This window comes from Piliocolobus tephrosceles, chromosome 16, assembly GCF_002776525.5.
Source record: "Piliocolobus tephrosceles isolate RC106 chromosome 16, ASM277652v3, whole genome shotgun sequence".
NCBI classification, from domain to species: domain Eukaryota; kingdom Metazoa; phylum Chordata; class Mammalia; order Primates; family Cercopithecidae; genus Piliocolobus; species Piliocolobus tephrosceles.
In genome coordinates, this window is record NC_045449.1 from 25,368,233 (window position 1) to 25,385,939 (window position 17,707).

A 17,707-nucleotide genomic window follows, 5' to 3' on the forward strand; every position below is an offset into this window, starting at 1 on the left:
CCGGGTTCACGCCATTCTCCTGCCTCAGCCTCCTGAGTAGCTGGGACCACAGGCGCCGCCACCTCGCCCGGCTAGTTTTTTTGTATTTTTAGTAGAGACGGGGTTTCACTGTGTTCACCAGGATAGTCTCGATCTCCTGACCTCGTGATCCACCCGTCTCGGCCTCCCAAAGTGCTGGGATTACAGGCTTGAGCCACTGCGCCCGGCCGAAGGTGGATATTTCTAACCTAGGGCCTGACACATGAACAACAGGAGCTCAACAGACGCCAAGCTCCTTCCTTCCTGGCTTTGCAGTGGGCTTTCCCTGTTCACTCCCTCCATTGGGGCTAAAGTGGGAGGATCGCTTGAGCCTGGGAGGTTGAAGCTGCAGTGAGCCGTGATCGCACCATTGCACTTCAGCCTGGGTGACAGAGTGAAACCCTGTCTTTAAAAAAAATTTGTTAGGCCGGGCGCGGTGGCTCAAGCCTGTAATCCCAGCACTTTGGGAGGCCGAGACGGGCGGATCACGAGGTCAGGAGATTGAGACCATCCTGGCTAACCCGGTGAAACCCCGTCTCTACTAAAAAAAAATACAAAAAAAACTAGCCGGGCGAGGTGGCGGGCGCCTGTAGTCCCAGCTACTCGGGAGGCTGAGGCAGGAGAATGGCGGGAACCCGGGAGGTGGAGCTTGCAGTGAGCTGAGATCCGGCCACTGCACTCCAGCCTGGGCGACAGAGTGAGACTCCCTCTCAAAAAAAAATTTTTTTAAATAAATAAATAAATAATTAAAAAAAATAAAAAAAAATTTGTTTAGGGGTGGGTGCAGTGTGTCCCCCTTGCACCCCTTGCACCTCTGTTGAGACACATATTGAGTCAGAAATGGAAGCTTTCCTTTCAACACCTCCCTAACTCTGTTCATCAGCTTCCAGTTCCTGTTCTCTGGGTCAATGGGGCCCTCAAGTCCAGACTTGGGCCATGACCTTTCCAGTCTCCAGGTATAGTTCTAAAGGTGGCTGTTGAGTGGAGCCTGGGTGTCCCCACTGCCTCAAATCCTTCCCGCCATCAGCCAGGCCTTTACATCCCTCCCTCCCTGCCAGGACAACCTGTTTGCTTCACAGCTGCTGTGGAAGAGATAGGCAGCCTGGATTATCAAGCCAGACAAGGCTCCTTGCTGACAGTTCCCACCCACCCAGAGGCAAGTGTTCCTTAGCCCTTAACCCCCTCTGTGCTGGGTCTTCAGGCCTAGGGACTTGGCACAGCAGGGAAGATGGGCAGGCCTGGTACCCTCTATACCAAGTTCCCAAGTCTGGTGTCATGAGCACAACAGGGTAGGAAACAGCATCACCTGTGGGCTCCAGGTGCCCATTCTGCATACTAAGCCCTTTCCTTCCTGGGTTCATGGAAGTTCACGGTAAAGAGGGCCTTAATAGGCCTCTGAAGGCTTAGGCGGAAGGCTCTATACTCTCCACTCCCTTTTCCTGAGGCTGGTTCCAGGCTCTGGGGACAGAGGCCTGGCTTTCTGCATTCTGGGGGACCACTGGTGTTAGTGCAGGTGCTAAGGCATCCTCTCCTCACTCCCTATTTCCACATCATTGCCCCTTCCTCCTCTCCAGCACCCTTCAGATCTCTTTCAGCAAGGCCCCTCCCATCTTCTTGCTGAAGTCACTGTCCTTGACACTTAGGCCAACCTGGACCATCTCCTAGTTGGGTCTCATTGCAGCCACTGAGGACTCCTTTTCCTGAAGGTCAACAGGAAGCAGTGAAAAAAGCAGTAGTGGGCCAGGCATGGTGGCTCATGCCTGTAATCCCAGCACTTTGGGGGGCTGAGGCAGGTGGATTGCTTGAGCCTCAGGAGTTCGAGACCAGCCTGGGTAACATGGTGAAACCCCATCTCTACTAAAAATACAATTAGCCAGGCGGTGGTATGCGATTGTAGTCTCAGCTACTTGGGAGACTGAGGCAGCAGAATCGCTTGAACCTGAGAGGTGGAAGTTGCAGTGAGCCAAGATAGCGCCACTGCACTCCAGCCTGGCAGAGCGGGACTCCGTCTCAAAAAACAAACAAACAAACAAACAAAAAATTAGCCAGGTATGATGGTGCATGCCTGTAGTCCCAGCTACTCAGGAGGCTGAAGTAGGAGGATCACTTGAGCTCAGGGAGGTCAAAGCTACAGTAAGTCGTGATGGTGCGACCGCACTCCAGCCTGGACTGCAGAGAGAAACTCTTATCACTCTCTCTCTATCTCGGAAAAAAAAAAAAAAAAAACTCTGCTCCCTCAAATATTTTTCCCATTTCAGTAAATAGCAACTCCGTTATTCCATTCTTCCAGACGGGACAAAGATCTTGGAGGCAATTTATTTTCTTAATTAACTTTTTGCTGAAGTAGAACATATATTCAAAAAGTACATGACTCATAAGTGAATTATCACAAAGTGAACACACCCATGTAATCACCATCCAGTCAAGAAACAGGACATTCTCAGGGGGCTCCTGTGCCCTCTATCTCAGTCTCTTCTTCCCCAAAGGTGACCTTTAACCTGACTTCTAATGTCATAGCTTAGCTTTGCCTGCTTTTTGCACTTTATATAATGGAATGATACAATCTGTATTATTATTATTATTATTATTTTTGAGATGGAGTCTCGCCGTGTTGCCCAGGCTGGAGTGCAATGGCATGATCTCGGCTCACTGCAACCTTTGCCTCCTGGGTTCAAGCAATTCTCCTGCCTCAGTTTCCCAAGTAGCTGGAACTACAGATGTGTGCCACCATGCCCAGGTAATTTTTGTATTTTTAGTAGAGGTAGGGTTTCACTATATGTTGGCCTGGCTGATCTCAAACTCCTGATCTCAGGTAGTCCACCCACCTCGGCCACCCAAAGTGTTGGAATTACAGGCGTGAGCCACCATACCCGGCTCTTATTATTATTTTTGGGATAGGGTCTCACTGTGTCTCCCAGGCTGGAGTGCAATGGTGCGTGCAATCTTGGCTTATGGCAGCCTCAACCTCCCAGGCTCAAGCAATCCTCCCACCCCAGCCTCCCGAGTATCTGGGACTATAGGTGCAAACCACCATGCCCAGTTAATTTATTTTGTATCTTTTGTAGAGACAGGGTTTTGCCACACATTCAAGTGATCTACCCACCTCATCCTCCCAAAGTGCTGGGATTACAAGTGTGAGCCACTGCACCCAGCCTATGTCTGGCTTCTTTCACTCAACATTACGTTTGCAAGATTCATTCATGTATTTGCATGTAGCAGTAGTTCATTTGTTATTATTATTGCATAGTATTCAATTTCATGAATATGATACACATTTTTCATTCTACCATTGAGGAACATTTGAGTTGTTTGAATTTGGGGGCCATTATTCATAATGCTGCTGTGAGTATTCTTGTATCCATATGTATGTACATCGCTGTTGGGAATGAAATGGTTAGGTCAAAGGGAATGCTTATGTTCGGCTGTAGTAGATTCTGTCAAACAGGTTTCCAAAGTGGTTGTATTGACATATATTTCTACCAGCAGTGTATGAATGTTCCAATTGCTCTTCCTCTTCACCCATACTTGATATTATAACTTTTTTTTTTTTTCATTTTAGTCATTCTGGTGGGTGTGAAGTGCTAATCTTATTTTGGTTTTAATTTGCATTTCCCTGATGACTAATGAAGTTATGCATGTTATTCCTGCCATTCTTTACTATATAACAAATCAACCTCCAACTTAGAAGCTTAAACAATGAACAGTCCATTTACTATCTCACACAGTTTCAGGAGTCTGGATTTTAGGAGGTTGGCTGGGCAGAACTGGCTTGGGGTCTCTCCTACAGATGCAGCCAGATGGGGGCTGGAGGTGCTGCCGGTATCTCTCTCTCTTCACGTAGCCAGGGCCTAACCCTGTGGTCCCTCTCTTTGGGCTTCCTTATAGTACAGTGGCCTCAGAACAGTCATACTGCTTACATGGAGGCCAAAGGCTTAAAGAGAGAGTATTCCAGCAAACAAAGATGGCTTTGCCATCTTTTGTGATCTAAATTCAGAAGTCACATAATGTCACTTCTGCCATACTTTTTTTTTTTTTTTTTTGAGGCGGAGTCTTGCTCTGTCGCCGGGACTGGAGTGCAGTGGCCGGATCTCAGCTCACTGCAAGCTCCGCCTCCCGGGTTTACGCCATTCTCCTGCCTCAGCCTCCCCAGTAGCTGAGACTACAGGCGCCCGCCACCTCGCCCGGCTAGTTTTTGTATTTTTAGTAGAGACGGGGTTTCACCGTGTTAGCCAGGATGGTCTCGATCTCCTGACCTCGTGATTCGCCCGTCTCGGCCTCCCAAAGTGCTGGGATTACAGGCTTGAGCCACCGTGCCCGGCCACTTCTGCCATACTCTTTATTGGCCTAAATAGCCACAAAAGTCTGCCAGTTTCAAGGGAAGGAAGCATAGGCTCTACCTCTGATTGTAAGGACGGTCAAAGTGACACTGTAAGAGGAATATGTAGGATAGAAGATATTGTTGCCACTATCTGTGGAAAAGACAGTCTGTCACACACATTTCATACATCTATTGGCCACTCCTTTGTCTATTTTTCTGTGGCATTACCATTTCTTCCCTTACTGATTGGTAAAACATATTATGAATGCTAGTTTTTTTTTTTTGGCCGGGTATATATCTTGCAAATATTTTTTTCCCATTATTCTGAGGCTTGCCTTCTCATTTATTTATTTTTTTGAGACACGGTCTCTGTCACCTAGGCTGTAGCGCAGCGTGATCATAGTTCACTGCAGCCTCCATCTCCTAGGCTCGTGCGATCCTCCCACCTCAGCCACCAGAGTAGCTGGGACTACAGGCACAAACCACCATGCTCAGTTAATTTTTTTTTTTTTTTTTGAGATGGAGTTTTGCTCTGTTGCCCAGGCTGGAGTGCAGTGGCACAATCTCAGCTCACTGCAACGTCCGCCTCCTGGGTTCAAGCAATTCTCCTTGCCTCAGCCTCCCGAGTAGCTGGGATTAAAGGAGCCTGCCACCACGCCCAGCTAATTTTTGTAGTTTTAGTAGAGACAGGGTTTTGCCATATTGGTCAGGCTGGTCTCAAACTCCTGACCTCAGGTGATACGCCCGCCTCAGCATCCCAAAGTGCTGAGATTACAGGCATGAGCCACCATGCCTGGCTGGCCAAGACCTATTTTGATGATGCAATATATCAAATTTTTCTTTTATGGTTAGTCCTTTTTTTTTTTGGTCTTAAGAAATCTTGCCTATGTCAAGGTTACAGAAACATTCCTTGCTTGCTCTATGAACTTTATGTTTTGAGTTTTTACGTTAGGTCTGTGATCCACCCCAAATTAGATTTGGGTATATGGTGTGAGGTAGGGGTTGCAATTCAGTTTTTTTTTTTCTTTTTTTTTTGAGACAGAGTCTCACTCTGTTGCCCAGGCTGGAGTGCAGTGGCATGATCTCAGCTCACTGCAACCTCTGCTGCCCGGGTTCAAGTGATTCTTCTGCCTCAGCCTCCTGAGTAGCTGGCATTACAGATGCCTGACACCTCACCAGACTACTTTTTATAGTTTTTTATTTTATTATTATTATTTTTTGAGACAGAGTCTCGCTCTGTCACCTAGGCTGGAGTGCAGTGGTGTGGATCTCGGCTCACTGCAAGCTCTGCCTCCTGGGTTCATGCCATTCTCCTGCCTCAGCCTCCCAAGCAGCTGGGACTACAAGTGCCCACCACCATGCCTGGCTAATTTTTTGTATTTTTAGTAGAGACAGGGTTTTACTGTGTTAGCCAGGATGGTCTCGATCTCCTGACCTGGTGATCTGCCCACCTCGGCCTCCCAAAGTGCCAGGATTACAGGCGTGAGCCACCACGCCCAGCCTATTTTTGTAGTTTTTAGTAGAAACAGGGTTTTACCATCTTGGCCAGGCTGGTCTTGAACTCTAGACCTCGTGATCCACCCGCCTAGGCCTCCCAAAGTGCTGGGATTACAGGTATAAACCATTGTGCTTGGCGCAATTCAATTTTTTTCCCCCAATACAGACCCAGTTGTTCTAGCACCATCTGTTCCTTTCTCCCTTGAATTGTCTTGGTGCCTAGAATTACCTTTTAAGGTGTATCAAATGATATCACTCCTTTTTCAAAGCCTTTCAGTGGTTTCCCACCTCAGAATAAAGGCCAAAATATGCCTCATTAAGGTTCTACATCATCTGGAAAAATGAGATCCTGACTCATCTCCTGATATCCTGACTTACTCCCTTGCTCCAAACATCCTGACCTTGCTATTCTTTCATCATGCCAGACACTCTCCCGCCTCAGGGCCTTTGGATGGAAAGCTCTTCCTTCATATATCCGCATGGCTCATTCCTTTACTTTCTTCAGGGCTACCTTCTTAATGAGGCCTTTTTTGGATCCCCTAAAATTTCAGCGGCCTCTCACACTTCTTATTTCCTTCTTTTCCTTACGATTTACCATTATCTAACATACTGTATGTTTAATTTTTCTTGTTTCTATCCGAATGTAAGCTTGAATGGCTATGCATTTATTCTGTTGACTCATCACTCTGGCATCTGAGACAATGCTTGGTATATGGCAAGCATTTGATAAATTCATTAAATGAATAAGAATGTTGGCCGGGTGTGGTGGCTCACGCCTGTAATCCCAGCACTTTGGGAGGCTGAGGTGGGTGGATCACGAGGTCAGGAGATCGAGACCATCCTGGCTAACATGGTGTAACCCCTTCTCTACTAAAAAATACAAAAAAATTAGCTGGGCGTGGTGACGGGCGCTTGTAGTCTCAGCTACGCAGGAGGCTGAGGCAGGAGAATGGCGTGAACCCAGGAGGCAGAGCTTGCAGTGAGTTGAGATCGCGCCACTGCACTCCAGCCTGGGCGACATAGTGAGACTGTCTCAAAAAAAAAAAAAAAAAAAAAAGAATATTGAGGCCCAGAAAGATGAAGTTACTCACCTAAGATTACACAGATAATAAACGACAAAACTAAAATTTAAACCTAAGTTGCCTTACTTCAGAGTCTAAGCTCTTAAGCCTGAGAGATGGGCTCCATTACTGAGTAGGGCTCAGTATACTGGTACAGAGGTGCAGTGAACTGGCAGGTTCCTCCACCTTTTCTTTTTTTGTTGTTTTTTTAAAAGATGGAGTCTTGCTATGTTGTCCAGGCTGGACTCAAACTCCTGGGCTCAAGCAATTCTCTTACCTCAGCCTCCTGAGTAGCTGGCACTACACGCATGTGCAACTGCGCCCTGCCAGCCCCTTCCACCTTCTGGCTGTGATGGAGCCAGATGTTCCAGGGCTGGGGTTTGGCCTCAGCATCTTAGCCAATCAGGCATGTCCAAGGCACAAGGCCAGTGTGCTGCTGCCCTCCAGTGGCTAGGGTGGGGAAGAACAGGCTAAAAGCTGGCTTGAAGCTGAAGAGGGATAGGGGACGTGGTTGGTTCTTGGTTCTCTCCTCACAGAAGACACAATGCAGGGGTGGGCATAAGAGATCTTTATTTTACCAGAAGGGACAGGCAGTGGGGCAGTGCAACATCCAAGCCCCAGACCAGACATGCAGCATCCACATGCAGGAAGAGCTACACAGGCTGGGGCAGGGCCAGGGTGGGGTGCTGGGACCACTGGACATTCACAGCACCCCTGCCAAGACGCTTGGGTCCTGGGTTCTTCTGCCTCCATTGGAGCAAGGAGACAGAGGATTGCTTCCCCATGCCTGGAACCCCATCACTCTGGCCAGGAAGAAAGACAGCACAAGGGCTCTGGGGTCTGGCCAGGTTACAGCACTCGATTCTGTACAGGGTTGGCACAGCCTTGTCCACCAGAAGGGCCCAACACCCAGGACAGTGCAGCCCTAGCAGGAAGAAGGTCTACACACTTTTCTGTCCCCAAGAGGGCTAGACCCTCATCTCAGAAAACTTAGCAGAGTTGGGACCAAGCCCCACCGCCCCAGCAGACACATGCCCATGAAGAGGCCTTCCCTGAGCACAAGCAGGGGCCTCCTAAGGCAGTAGGAAACTGAGGAAGCTGCTGTAGACAGGAGGTCTTGCCTCTGTGCCCGTGGGGTCAGGGAGAAAGGACAGGGTATGAGCGCCAGCCAGGGTCTTGGGCGGATGAGGGGAAGGACAGTGGCTCTAGGCCCTGCAGGTCATGGCTGCCCAGACCTAGAGGGGCAGCAGCGGGTGAGGCTGTGGGCTTCCTGGGGCAGGATTTGGGGCTGGGAAGACCAGTCTGGGAGAGAGGACAGTGACCGTCCTACCCAGAACCCCTGCCCATGCTGAGCTCTGGCCACAGCCATAGGGAGGATGGGCAGATGCACAGAGAACTTCAAGGCACCAGGATTCTGAGGAGCAGCAGGGCCACCCCCCACAGACAGAGAGTGATTGTAATAAACATCTTCAGCTTAAACTACATGATGTGCATAGGGGGAAAGAAAAAGAGACAAAGGAAAAGACACACAGGGAGATGAGACGCAAACCTGATGAAAGTGGCAGTGAAAGTGGGGTAAAAGGGAGGAAGAGGAGGAGGTGGACAGAGACAGGAGAGACAGGAAGACAGCCAGAGATGGCCTGAACACGCAGCACTTCTGGTCCCTTCAACATAAGGCACCAGAGTCAGTAACATTCCCGTAGTTCTGCGGGATTAAAACGGGTGCTGGAGGGAGGGCTAGGTGGCTGCTGAAGAGAGTGGGCCTGCAGGAGCCTCACACCTGCACACCGGTGGCCTTCTTGATCAGGGGTATCTGCAAGGATGGGAGATGCCATGAGGCCTTGGCTCCAGGACCTAGGACCACTCTGCCTGGCCAGTCCGATGGGCTGCCCAGGCAACCCCACCACAGCTAGGCAGGCACACACCTTAGACAGGTCCACGCCCGTGAGGGCGTGCACAGAGGCAGGCAGCTCGGCCAGTAGTCGGTTCACTTCTGATGTGACCTTGCTGTTGTCTCCACTGAGGACCACAATCTCATCGACTTTGGTAAGTGGGGCAGCGATTTTGGCAGCGATCTAGGAGGTAAGAGTGGGAGGAGAGCCTGATTGGCGCCGACTCCGTTCCCAGCCTGGTTCAGCATCTCTCCCTCCCTTCCTCAACTCACTCCAACCCCAAAGCAGCCTGGGTGGCCCTTAGTGAGCCATGGTAAGAGAGGCCCTGTGGGCCAGGGATGGCTTAGGTCTGTTGTAGGGTTCCTGCCCCCTGCTGAAGATGCTCCTCATTTAACCCTTCTAGCCACCTGTCCCTGTGTTACTCGCAAGGCCCAGAGAAGTTCTGGCACTTGCCCAGCTAGTCAAGCAAGGACACTTGGACCCTGGGACCCACTTAGGTGGAAGCCTCACCTGGGGCAGGGCCTCCAGCACCAAGGCCATCTTGGCTGCATCCCCGTATTTCTGGTAGGCTTCCGCCTTGAGCTTCATCCGCTCAGCCTCCGCCTTGCCCATCGCCTCGATGACTGCTGCTTCCGCCTCCCCGATTTTGCGGATCTTCTCAGCCTCTGCCTGTGCCAAGAGGACCTGCTTCACCCTGGGGGAGCCCAGGCCAGGCAGGATCAGTGGGATGTACCAGGGGCCCCTCAAGCCTTGCCTGGGGGCCAGCAATCCTTCAAATACTCTGCCTTGGGGGCTGTCAGGGGTGGGAAACATTTGAACGGAGGGGGGTGCCTGACCTTCTGGCTCTGGCCAGGGAGAGGCCACTAGCTCCCAGCTGTAAGTGGGAGGGGACAAACCAGGATACCGTCTATGCCCAAGCACTACACCAGGCACTGGAGCCTCCTTTATCTATTTAGTCTTCCTAACAGCAGTCCCACAGGGTACATGGGGTTATCCTCACTTCAAAGTGAGTAAGAAGACACGGTGGAGGAGAAGTGGCTTCCAAGCTGTGGTCAGGAGAGTACAGGGAGTGCACTGAAGGCAGAGGAGCCTGACTAAGCCCTGACCCCGGCACCTGGGCGGCTCTCACTTTTCACCCTCAGCAATCTGCTGGATACGGTGGGCCTCGGCCTCGGCGGGCCGACGCACTGTAGCGATGAGCTCCTTGTCCGTACGCAGGATCTCCTGTGCCTCCACGGCAATCTGTTTCTTGCGCTGTACAACCTCAATCTCAATCTCTTCCTGCCGGATCTTCTGCTGCTCACGGGCCCCCTGCAGCTCATAGGCCAACTGGGCCTCAGCTGTCTGTAGCAAGAGGGTGGTTGGTACATTAGAGGCTGGTCACCAAGTCCTGATCCCTGAGGCCCAACCCAGGATGCCCTCAGGCTGCTCACCTTGATGTTAACCTCCTCACTGAAGGCTGACTTTTGCAGCTCGAAGGCTCGCTTAGAGTCAGCAATCTTGGTGTCTGCCATGAACTTTACATCCAGCATCTCCTTCTTACATTCAGCTTCCTGGGGGCAAAAGGGGCAGGTGAGTGAGTAGAGGTCCCGAGTCATCATGGTCCCATCACCCCTGAGCTTCCTGTCCTTGAACCCACATACCCGGATGCCTGCGTCCCGTTCAGCCTCTGCCACACCAATGTCAGCATCTCTCTGCACCACGGCAGTCTGCGTCTTGCCCAGGGAGCTCAGATAGTCCACTTTGTCATACACGTCCTGGGGAGGGAATGGGGTAACAGAGGCTCAAAGGAGCAGCCAGAGGCACAAAGATGCCCCTCTAGCGAAGCCACCATCTCCCAGATGGACACCAGGAGATACAGCTTCCCATCACATCGTACCTTGATGGTGAAGCTGAGGATCTCAATGCCCATGCGGCCAACGTCAGGGGCTGCCACCTCCCGCACCAGCTTGGCAAACTGGTCCCGGTCCTGATAAATCTGCTCCACTGTCAGGGTACCTGGGGGCAGAGAGATCAGGGGCTGGCTCCCCAGGGACCCAGCCAGCTGGGGAAGGGAGGAGGCATGCATGTAGAGGTCGGGGTGCATGTGGGGTGCTGCAGTCTGAACTGGGTCTCCTGGGGTATCTTCTCAACAGCACTTAACAACAGAGCCTCCTGCTGCACAGTCCAGGCTGGACGAGAAAAAGTGTCCCAAGCAGCACTAGGTTCCTGAGCAGACTGACAGCCCCCATCCCACCCCAATGCCCTCTCCTTCACTCAAGTCACCTGAGGTTTTGAAATTAAATATTTGAGGAAGAATGTTTGAGCTTGAAACGCCAGTGAAACAGGCCCCCTGCCCAGCCCTGCACCCCTTCCTGCCTTGGCTGAGGGGCCCCGTGAGGCTCCTCAAAGGCAGGACAGGGCCTCACCGAGGATGGAGCGCAGATGTCCCTCCAGGGTCTGTAGGACGACGTTTTTGATGTCCTGCACGTTCTTACCCAGAAACTGCTCACAAGCCACCGCCAGGAGTTCCTTCTCTGTCATGATCTTCACCTGCCAGTGATGACAGAGGCGCTTCAGCCAGGCTGGAGTGAGGAAGACGGAGGCCCCAGACCCAGAGGTAGGCAGGATGGTGGCTGTGCCTCCTCCCTTCCTTTTTTCAGACCTGGAGGCCCTGGGAGGCTGGAATCTGTCTGAGGCCTCTAGTGGGGAGATAGCAGCACAAGGGCTTCTTACACTGTGAAACTTCACCTGCACTGGCAGCCCCAGGCCCTGCCACGGCCTCTCATGGGCATTTGGGGCTTGTCTCCCCACCCCTTCAGCCTACTGTCCCCTCACCAGCCAATTCCTCCCTTGCAGGCTTCCCACATGTGGGAGACCCTGAGGCTGAGGGGCAGAGAGTATGACAAGAAGAATGAGCAACAGGGACACAGACAGAGAAGGAAAGAGCCTGGACAGGGCATGAGAGGGTTGGCGGATGCAACCAAGGATGCCTCTCCTTCTTGAGGTACTCAGCCAACCCCTTGCCGAGGCCTACAGCGTGGCTGAACCTTGCTGCCCTGTGATGCCAAGAGGTGGATTGGGGCTGGAAGCCCTCACCTAGGCCCCCAGCTGGGTATATGACACAGCCTCCGACTCCCAGAGTCCAGAGCTCCTCTGCCTCACATGCCTCTCCCTCTGGGCCCCATCCCTCCCACCCCATACCCAGGGAACAAGGAAGGCCTGGATTCTGGGGCTTGACATTTCCAACACCTGCAAAGAATGGGGGTGGGGTTAGTGAGCCAGGAGCCCTCAGCACTGGTTCTGTCCCTCGTGGGCCCGCTGAGGAGAGAAGGGGTGTCTGTTAGTCCTGCTGGGTGGCCAAAAGGGCCTGGTGAGCATGTTCCAGTGGCGATGACCCGACTGGCCCTCTCTTGCGGGACTTGTGGGGGCTGGGGCGCTGGAGAGAGACTGCCCCTGGCTGCCATCCTCTCCTCCTCCCCCCGAACCCGAGTACGGGACCAGGCAGCTCAACGGACATGCGCAGGGCTGCTGAGTTACTATACCTGGGCGACACCCGTCACAGTTAAAGCTACCCCCTCGGCCGTCTCTACGTCCTCGCAGCGGGGCTGCAACGTCATAATCTCTAGGGAAATCCTGCCAAGAAACGCAAAACAGGGGCATGGGTCTGGGGGCGCAGGGCCTGGTGGTGTTGGGAAAGAGTCCAGTACCTCACTGCTCCGGCTGGTCCTGGTGAGGAAGGTGGAGGAAGGACTCTCCATGGGGCTGAGATGGGAGTGTCTGAGAAGGAGGTGGGCAGGAGGGCAGGTGGGTGCAGGTGGCCCCAGGGGAAGGAGCGGAAGTGAGCTGTGTATGTGCACACACCCTCTGCTCAAGTCAGCCTGGCTGGCTGCGAGGAAAACGAAGTAGAAAGAAGTGGCTGTAGGTGGTCGGGAGCTAGTGGTTGGGGGAGAATTCAGGTGTAGCTGTGTGTATGTTCTAGGATAGCAAGTCAGTGCTGGTCCTCCTGGCTCTGCCACGCAGGCCATCCGTGGATGTCATCTGAGCCTCCCGCAGGGGCCCTGGCCCATTCCTTGGTCTACCCAGCACTCCAGAGTGCCCCAGGAAGCTGCCCAGAAAGTTCTGTCTGATTGCCTGGCATCCTGGAGTATGCTCACTGCTGGGCTAAGATGGAAGTGATTCTGTACCTGCCCCTTGCCAGAGAAGCCCTACCTGGTGGCTGCAGCCTTTTGACTTGAAACCCACATCTGGTATTAGGCCCAGGCGAGTCACATGGGGAATGCAGACTGAGGTCACACTAGAGCTTCTTGGCCAAGAAGTGTTAACCCTGGAAAGAGTTGTTCTGGCCAGGCAATCTGATTCCTCCAGGGTCCACAGTCACCCGCCTTAAAAGGGATCTGGGCATGTGCAGGTGTTTCAAGTACAGGTGTGGGTGTGGAGCGGGACAGGACTGCATCAAATGGGGTATTGAGGGAGGCCTGGACCCTACCCCTTCCACACAAGGTACTCTGAGCCTCTCAGGCCTCTGCACCTCCCATGGCTACAAGGGCTAAGGAGATGCGGATGGTCCCCTTCCCCATTAGAGACTGCAGGATGGGTGAAGAAGGGAGTGGTGGTATAGTGTTTTTGCCTAAGTGGAGGCTGAAGGGCAATTTAATGCATAGGGAGGGGGTGAGAAGGATGCAGTTCAGGCCTCTTCCAGCCTGGGAACCTGCTGGCACACAAGCTCTGAGGGGGCGGGGGCTTTTTGTTGTTTGCTCCTGCAGTCCATATGCCTTGATTGAGAAGGTGCTCAGTAGAGAGCTGGTGAATGAAGCAATGAAGAGGGGAACCCACACATGACAGAGTAAGCATTTGGAGCTACTTAACACTTAAGCCCAAGAATAGATTTCACCAGCTATGGCTGCATGGTAACGAAGGCCTGGCATCCAGGGACACTCACTGGCAGACTTGGCAGAGCTTCCAGAATCCCTTGCTGTTTTCCCACTTGCAGTCCAATAGGCAAGGGCAAGGGACCTAGGGGATCTACAGGGATCCATACTGGTACCCAGAGCAGTGGAGGAGAGAAAAGAGGAGAGGGAGGAAGGCACGGTCTCAGGAGGGGAGTCCACTGGCTCCTGTCTGCCAGGCCCCGCAGGGCAGGAAGAGAGAAGGTTAGACATGGAGGAGGAAGCAGGTGGGTTATTACCTGTGCAACCCCTGTTACGAATAGTGGAACCCCCTCCGACGTCTCAATATTCTCACAGCGACACAGGATGGTCATAACCTCCAGAGACAGTCTGAGGAGCAGCCAGGGGGTGGGGAGAGGTAGGGACAGGAAGGGGAGGAGGGGACACAGCAAACACACACAGTAGTTACCAGACAAGCACCGATGCCTGACGCCTGGGGACGGCGGGGGGGAGCATGCTGTCAGTAATCCAACCCCCCAACTACCAGCTCAGCTGAGGGCTGCAGGAGAGCAGAGACCCCCCGTGCTGATCCGAGGCCTCTGAGTCTCTTCTCTAGCCCCAAACCCTTCTAGTGAGGACCTGCTGGGCTCGGGAAGATGCCTGCTGCCACCCTGGGCCTGTGGCCTGAGGTCAGGAGGCTTGTGCACAGGGCACCTGGGTTGCCCGCCACCTCACTTTCCCAGGGATCCTGTCGCAATCTGGGAGACTGAGCCTTAGCCCCCTGTCTTCACACAGGTAAACCTGTGTTTCCAGAAATCGGGAGTAGGAGGCTATTCTGGGGACTCCTGAGCTTTAGCAAACGCTGGATCCGCCAGGTCTGCACTTTCTATCACTAAGAAGGCAAGGCGAGGCCAGAAAAGCCCAAATGTTCTGATGTGGGGGTCAAGGAAGGCTGGGGGAGGAGAAAGTGTGTCCCTGCTAGAATATTCAGGGACAACTGGGAGATAAGGGAGACATTTAATTGGGCATTTCCAAAGTTTGCCAGGGGCAGAGAGAAGATTATTGGCAAAGAAAACAAGGTGCCTCGAAGCTCCCTGGGCCATGCTGGCTGGGCCTCCCTAGGCAGTGTGTGCAGGTTGGGTGTCTAGACAGAGTCCAGGCTGTGGACAGTGTGGAAGGTTTCCCAAAATCACAGGAAGGAAGAGAGGACAGAGGCCGAAGGTGAAGGTGCAGAAGCAGGTGGAGGGGTGGTAAGGAGCAGCAGTCAATGTGCAGCCCCCATCGCAGCCCCGGGATGGGCCATCCCCACAGTGCCAGCCCTGGGGCTCTGGCCATGCAGATGTGCAAAGGTTGCCTTCGTTTGAGCCCCTAACACTAGCAGCCTTGGGCCAGAGAGGATTCTTGACCCAGCTCAGACAGGAACCCACCAAGCTCTCTTCTGGGGAAGGAGAGAGGGAAACAGGGGAGAGAGAGGAAGGGAGGAAGGGTAGTGGGGAAGGAAGAAGGGAGGCTGCAGCTCAGATGCCAAAGGTGGAAGAATTGCTCAGGTAAGAGACAGCTGCCCACTTCAGGGCCTCGGGATAGTATAGGATGTGGCAGCCAAGTGCAGCAGAGGGGTCACTGAGCCTGGAAGAAGAATGGCTGACCCCAAGGGCAGGTGACATATGGACAGTTGCGGAAAGGACCTCGAGAGGGAGGCTAAGTATCCAGGCTGAGTTAGAAGCCTCTACTCTGACCTGAGAGGCTCTTGCCAGCATAGGGAAATAAAGGCCCCAGCCTGTGGAGATGTCACCCAAGCAGGCTAGGGATTGGGGAAGAGGCTACCCCCGAAGTAAAGGGGATGAGGGGAAGGACTACTGGCTCAGACTACCCAGCAAGTGAGACCAGAGGAAGGATGTGGAGCCTGGGTGTGAGGTCAGTGTTCTGGGAAGAGATACAAGGCCCTTCACCTCTAACTTCCAAACTTGCTGTCAGAAAAGCTCGGCCCTTCTGTCCTGGCTCTGCTCCCTGGAGCAAGAAGGGACAGCAGGGGACCAAGAATCCGGAGAACGGCCTGCAGGGGAATTGGCCTAGCAGTGGCTGCCCATGCAGGACAGGTGCCTGGACAAGATACTCTGTTGTGCTGGGAATGCACAGTGTGCAGGGTGGCAGTATGTCTGCAGAGGGCTCCCCACGGCTTCTGACAGGCCACTGGCCCACTCAGGTGCAGCCAGGATCCTCTCGAGTGGAGGCTGTGGCCACTATTGATTACTCTGACACTTTGAGCCTTGAACCAGAAGAGTCCCCCAGCATCGCTCACCTCCGGCCGGGTAAAGTGAGGGAGAGGTGGGAGAGTGGAGCGGTTACTGGGAGCCAGTGAAGTTAATCCATTGTGCCATGCTTCCCAATTCCCCCTGAACCTAGCAGATGCCCTCAGACTCCCACGAGCTAGCTGCTGACAGGTGGGGGCTGGGGCAGAGGAGGTTTCCACCGGAATCTCCATGATTTCCCCTGTGGGGTGACCAACCCCCTTGCAACATGACAGCTCTGCTGCCCTTGTTGCCTGGGTCGTGGTTGGGAAGGGTCTGTTCCTCTCCTCCCCACCACCCCATCTCCCATAATCAGGAAGGGAGTGATTGTGGAAAGGTAGCTGGCATGCCTCATCTCTTGGGTGGGCAGTGAGGGTGCCAGGAGAGGCCAGGTCTGGCCCTGCCCTAGGCTCTGCAGGCAGCGGCAGGTAGAGCCAGATGGTGGGTCCTCTGGGGAGCTGAAGTCTCACTTCCTCTAGTAAGTCTTTCCAGACTGATTTAGGAGGTCCAGACCGGTCTTGCTCAGCCCCAGCACTAATTCATTAGGTCCCCCTCCCTGTCTAAGTCTAACTCACCACTGTCATAGAACCACTTTTGACTATATGTCCATTCTCTGCCACACAGTCCCTGACTGCAGTCCCCAGGGCCTGCATAGGTAAGGGTGTGCATGGGGTCTCTCCAGCCTTTCCTCCCTTCATATGCCCACTCCAAACTGGCTGTATAATAAAAGACTTCTTAAATAACTTTGAGTTGTAATCAGGAAATCAAGATTCTGCCTGGGATATGACCCTGAATTCTCTGGGACAGAAGTAATGCCACCTCCGGTGGAAAAAAGAACACCCATTAAGGAGGAGGTGCCCATGACAGACCTACCTGACGCGTGTCTCCTGCACCCCTGTGCAACCCATCTCACATGCTTCTTAGGAGGCACCCTCCCCGCCCCTCCAACAGAATGGAATGTAGCTGACCCTCAGGGTAAAGCAGAACAATGCTGGAAGCCCCTCTCTCCCTGGCCCACTCCATGACAGGTCCTAGAGGCCCCAGGTGCTTACCTCTGAGTGTCGGAGATACACCACCAGGCCCAGGCCCAGCCGCCAAACACGTACTGTTTATAGTCGGAACCACAGCAGCCCCCTGGGGAGCAAAAAAACCACCATAGGTCAGTCTGTTCTTGGGTCTGTCTACAATCCAGCCCACCGAGCCACTTTTGTCCTTTATCTGCTCTGATACTTGACAACGCCTACTGTTGGGTGCCTAGTGCTGAGGTTACACATAAATGAGAGAGAAGTTCTCCCTGCCCTTATGGGACTTAAAATCTTGCTTGGTAGACAGGCAATTTACATAAAGAGAAGGATAGCCAATGAATAGTTCAGAATGTAAGTGCTTCCAGAGAACAGAAGAATACAACAGGACAATAGGCAGAGGTGATCTGGAAAAGCTTCCATTTTTTTTTTTTTTTTTTTCTGAGACGGAGTCTGTCACTCTTGCCCAGGCTAGAGTGCAGTGGCGCAATCTCGGCTCACTGCAACCTCTGCTTCCTGGGTTCAAGTGGTTCTCCTGCCTCAGTCTCCTGAGTTGCTGGGATCACAGGTGCCCCTACACCACACCTGGCTAATTTTTGTATTTTTAGTAGAGACAGAGTTTCATCATGTTGGCCAGGCTGGTCTCAAACTCTTGGCCTCAGGCAATCTGCCCGCCTTGGCCTCCCAAAGTGCTGGGATTACAGGTGTGAGCTACCTCACCAGGCCAGCTTTTTTTTTTTTTT

At 52.9% G+C, this 17,707-nt stretch overlaps 1 protein-coding gene across 2 annotated transcripts in view; it reads right to left on the reverse strand.

Moving 5' to 3' along the window:
• Positions 1–7,447: 7,447 nt before the first annotated feature.
• FLOT2 (flotillin 2) overlaps positions 7,448–17,707 on the reverse strand; it is a 24,913-nt gene continuing 14,653 nt past the window's right edge. The window contains exons 2-11 of one of the 2 annotated variants that reach the window (XM_023183943.2): positions 16,995–17,076; positions 12,311–12,401; positions 11,195–11,318; positions 10,666–10,784; positions 10,430–10,543; positions 10,220–10,339; positions 9,916–10,130; positions 9,297–9,480; positions 8,820–8,969; positions 7,448–8,707 (exon numbers count right to left, since the gene is read on the reverse strand). In XM_023183943.2, the coding sequence (XP_023039711.1) occupies positions 8,669–8,707; positions 8,820–8,969; positions 9,297–9,480; positions 9,916–10,130; positions 10,220–10,339; positions 10,430–10,543; positions 10,666–10,784; positions 11,195–11,318; positions 12,311–12,401; positions 16,995–17,076 (1,238 nt within the window). In that variant the 3' untranslated portion in view covers positions 7,448–8,668. Of the gene's footprint in view, positions 8,708–8,819; positions 8,970–9,296; positions 9,481–9,915; positions 10,131–10,219; positions 10,340–10,429; positions 10,544–10,665; positions 10,785–11,194; positions 11,319–12,310; positions 12,402–13,953; positions 14,045–16,994; positions 17,077–17,707 lie in introns of both variants that reach the window. The other variant, XM_023183944.1, reaches the window with a different exon arrangement.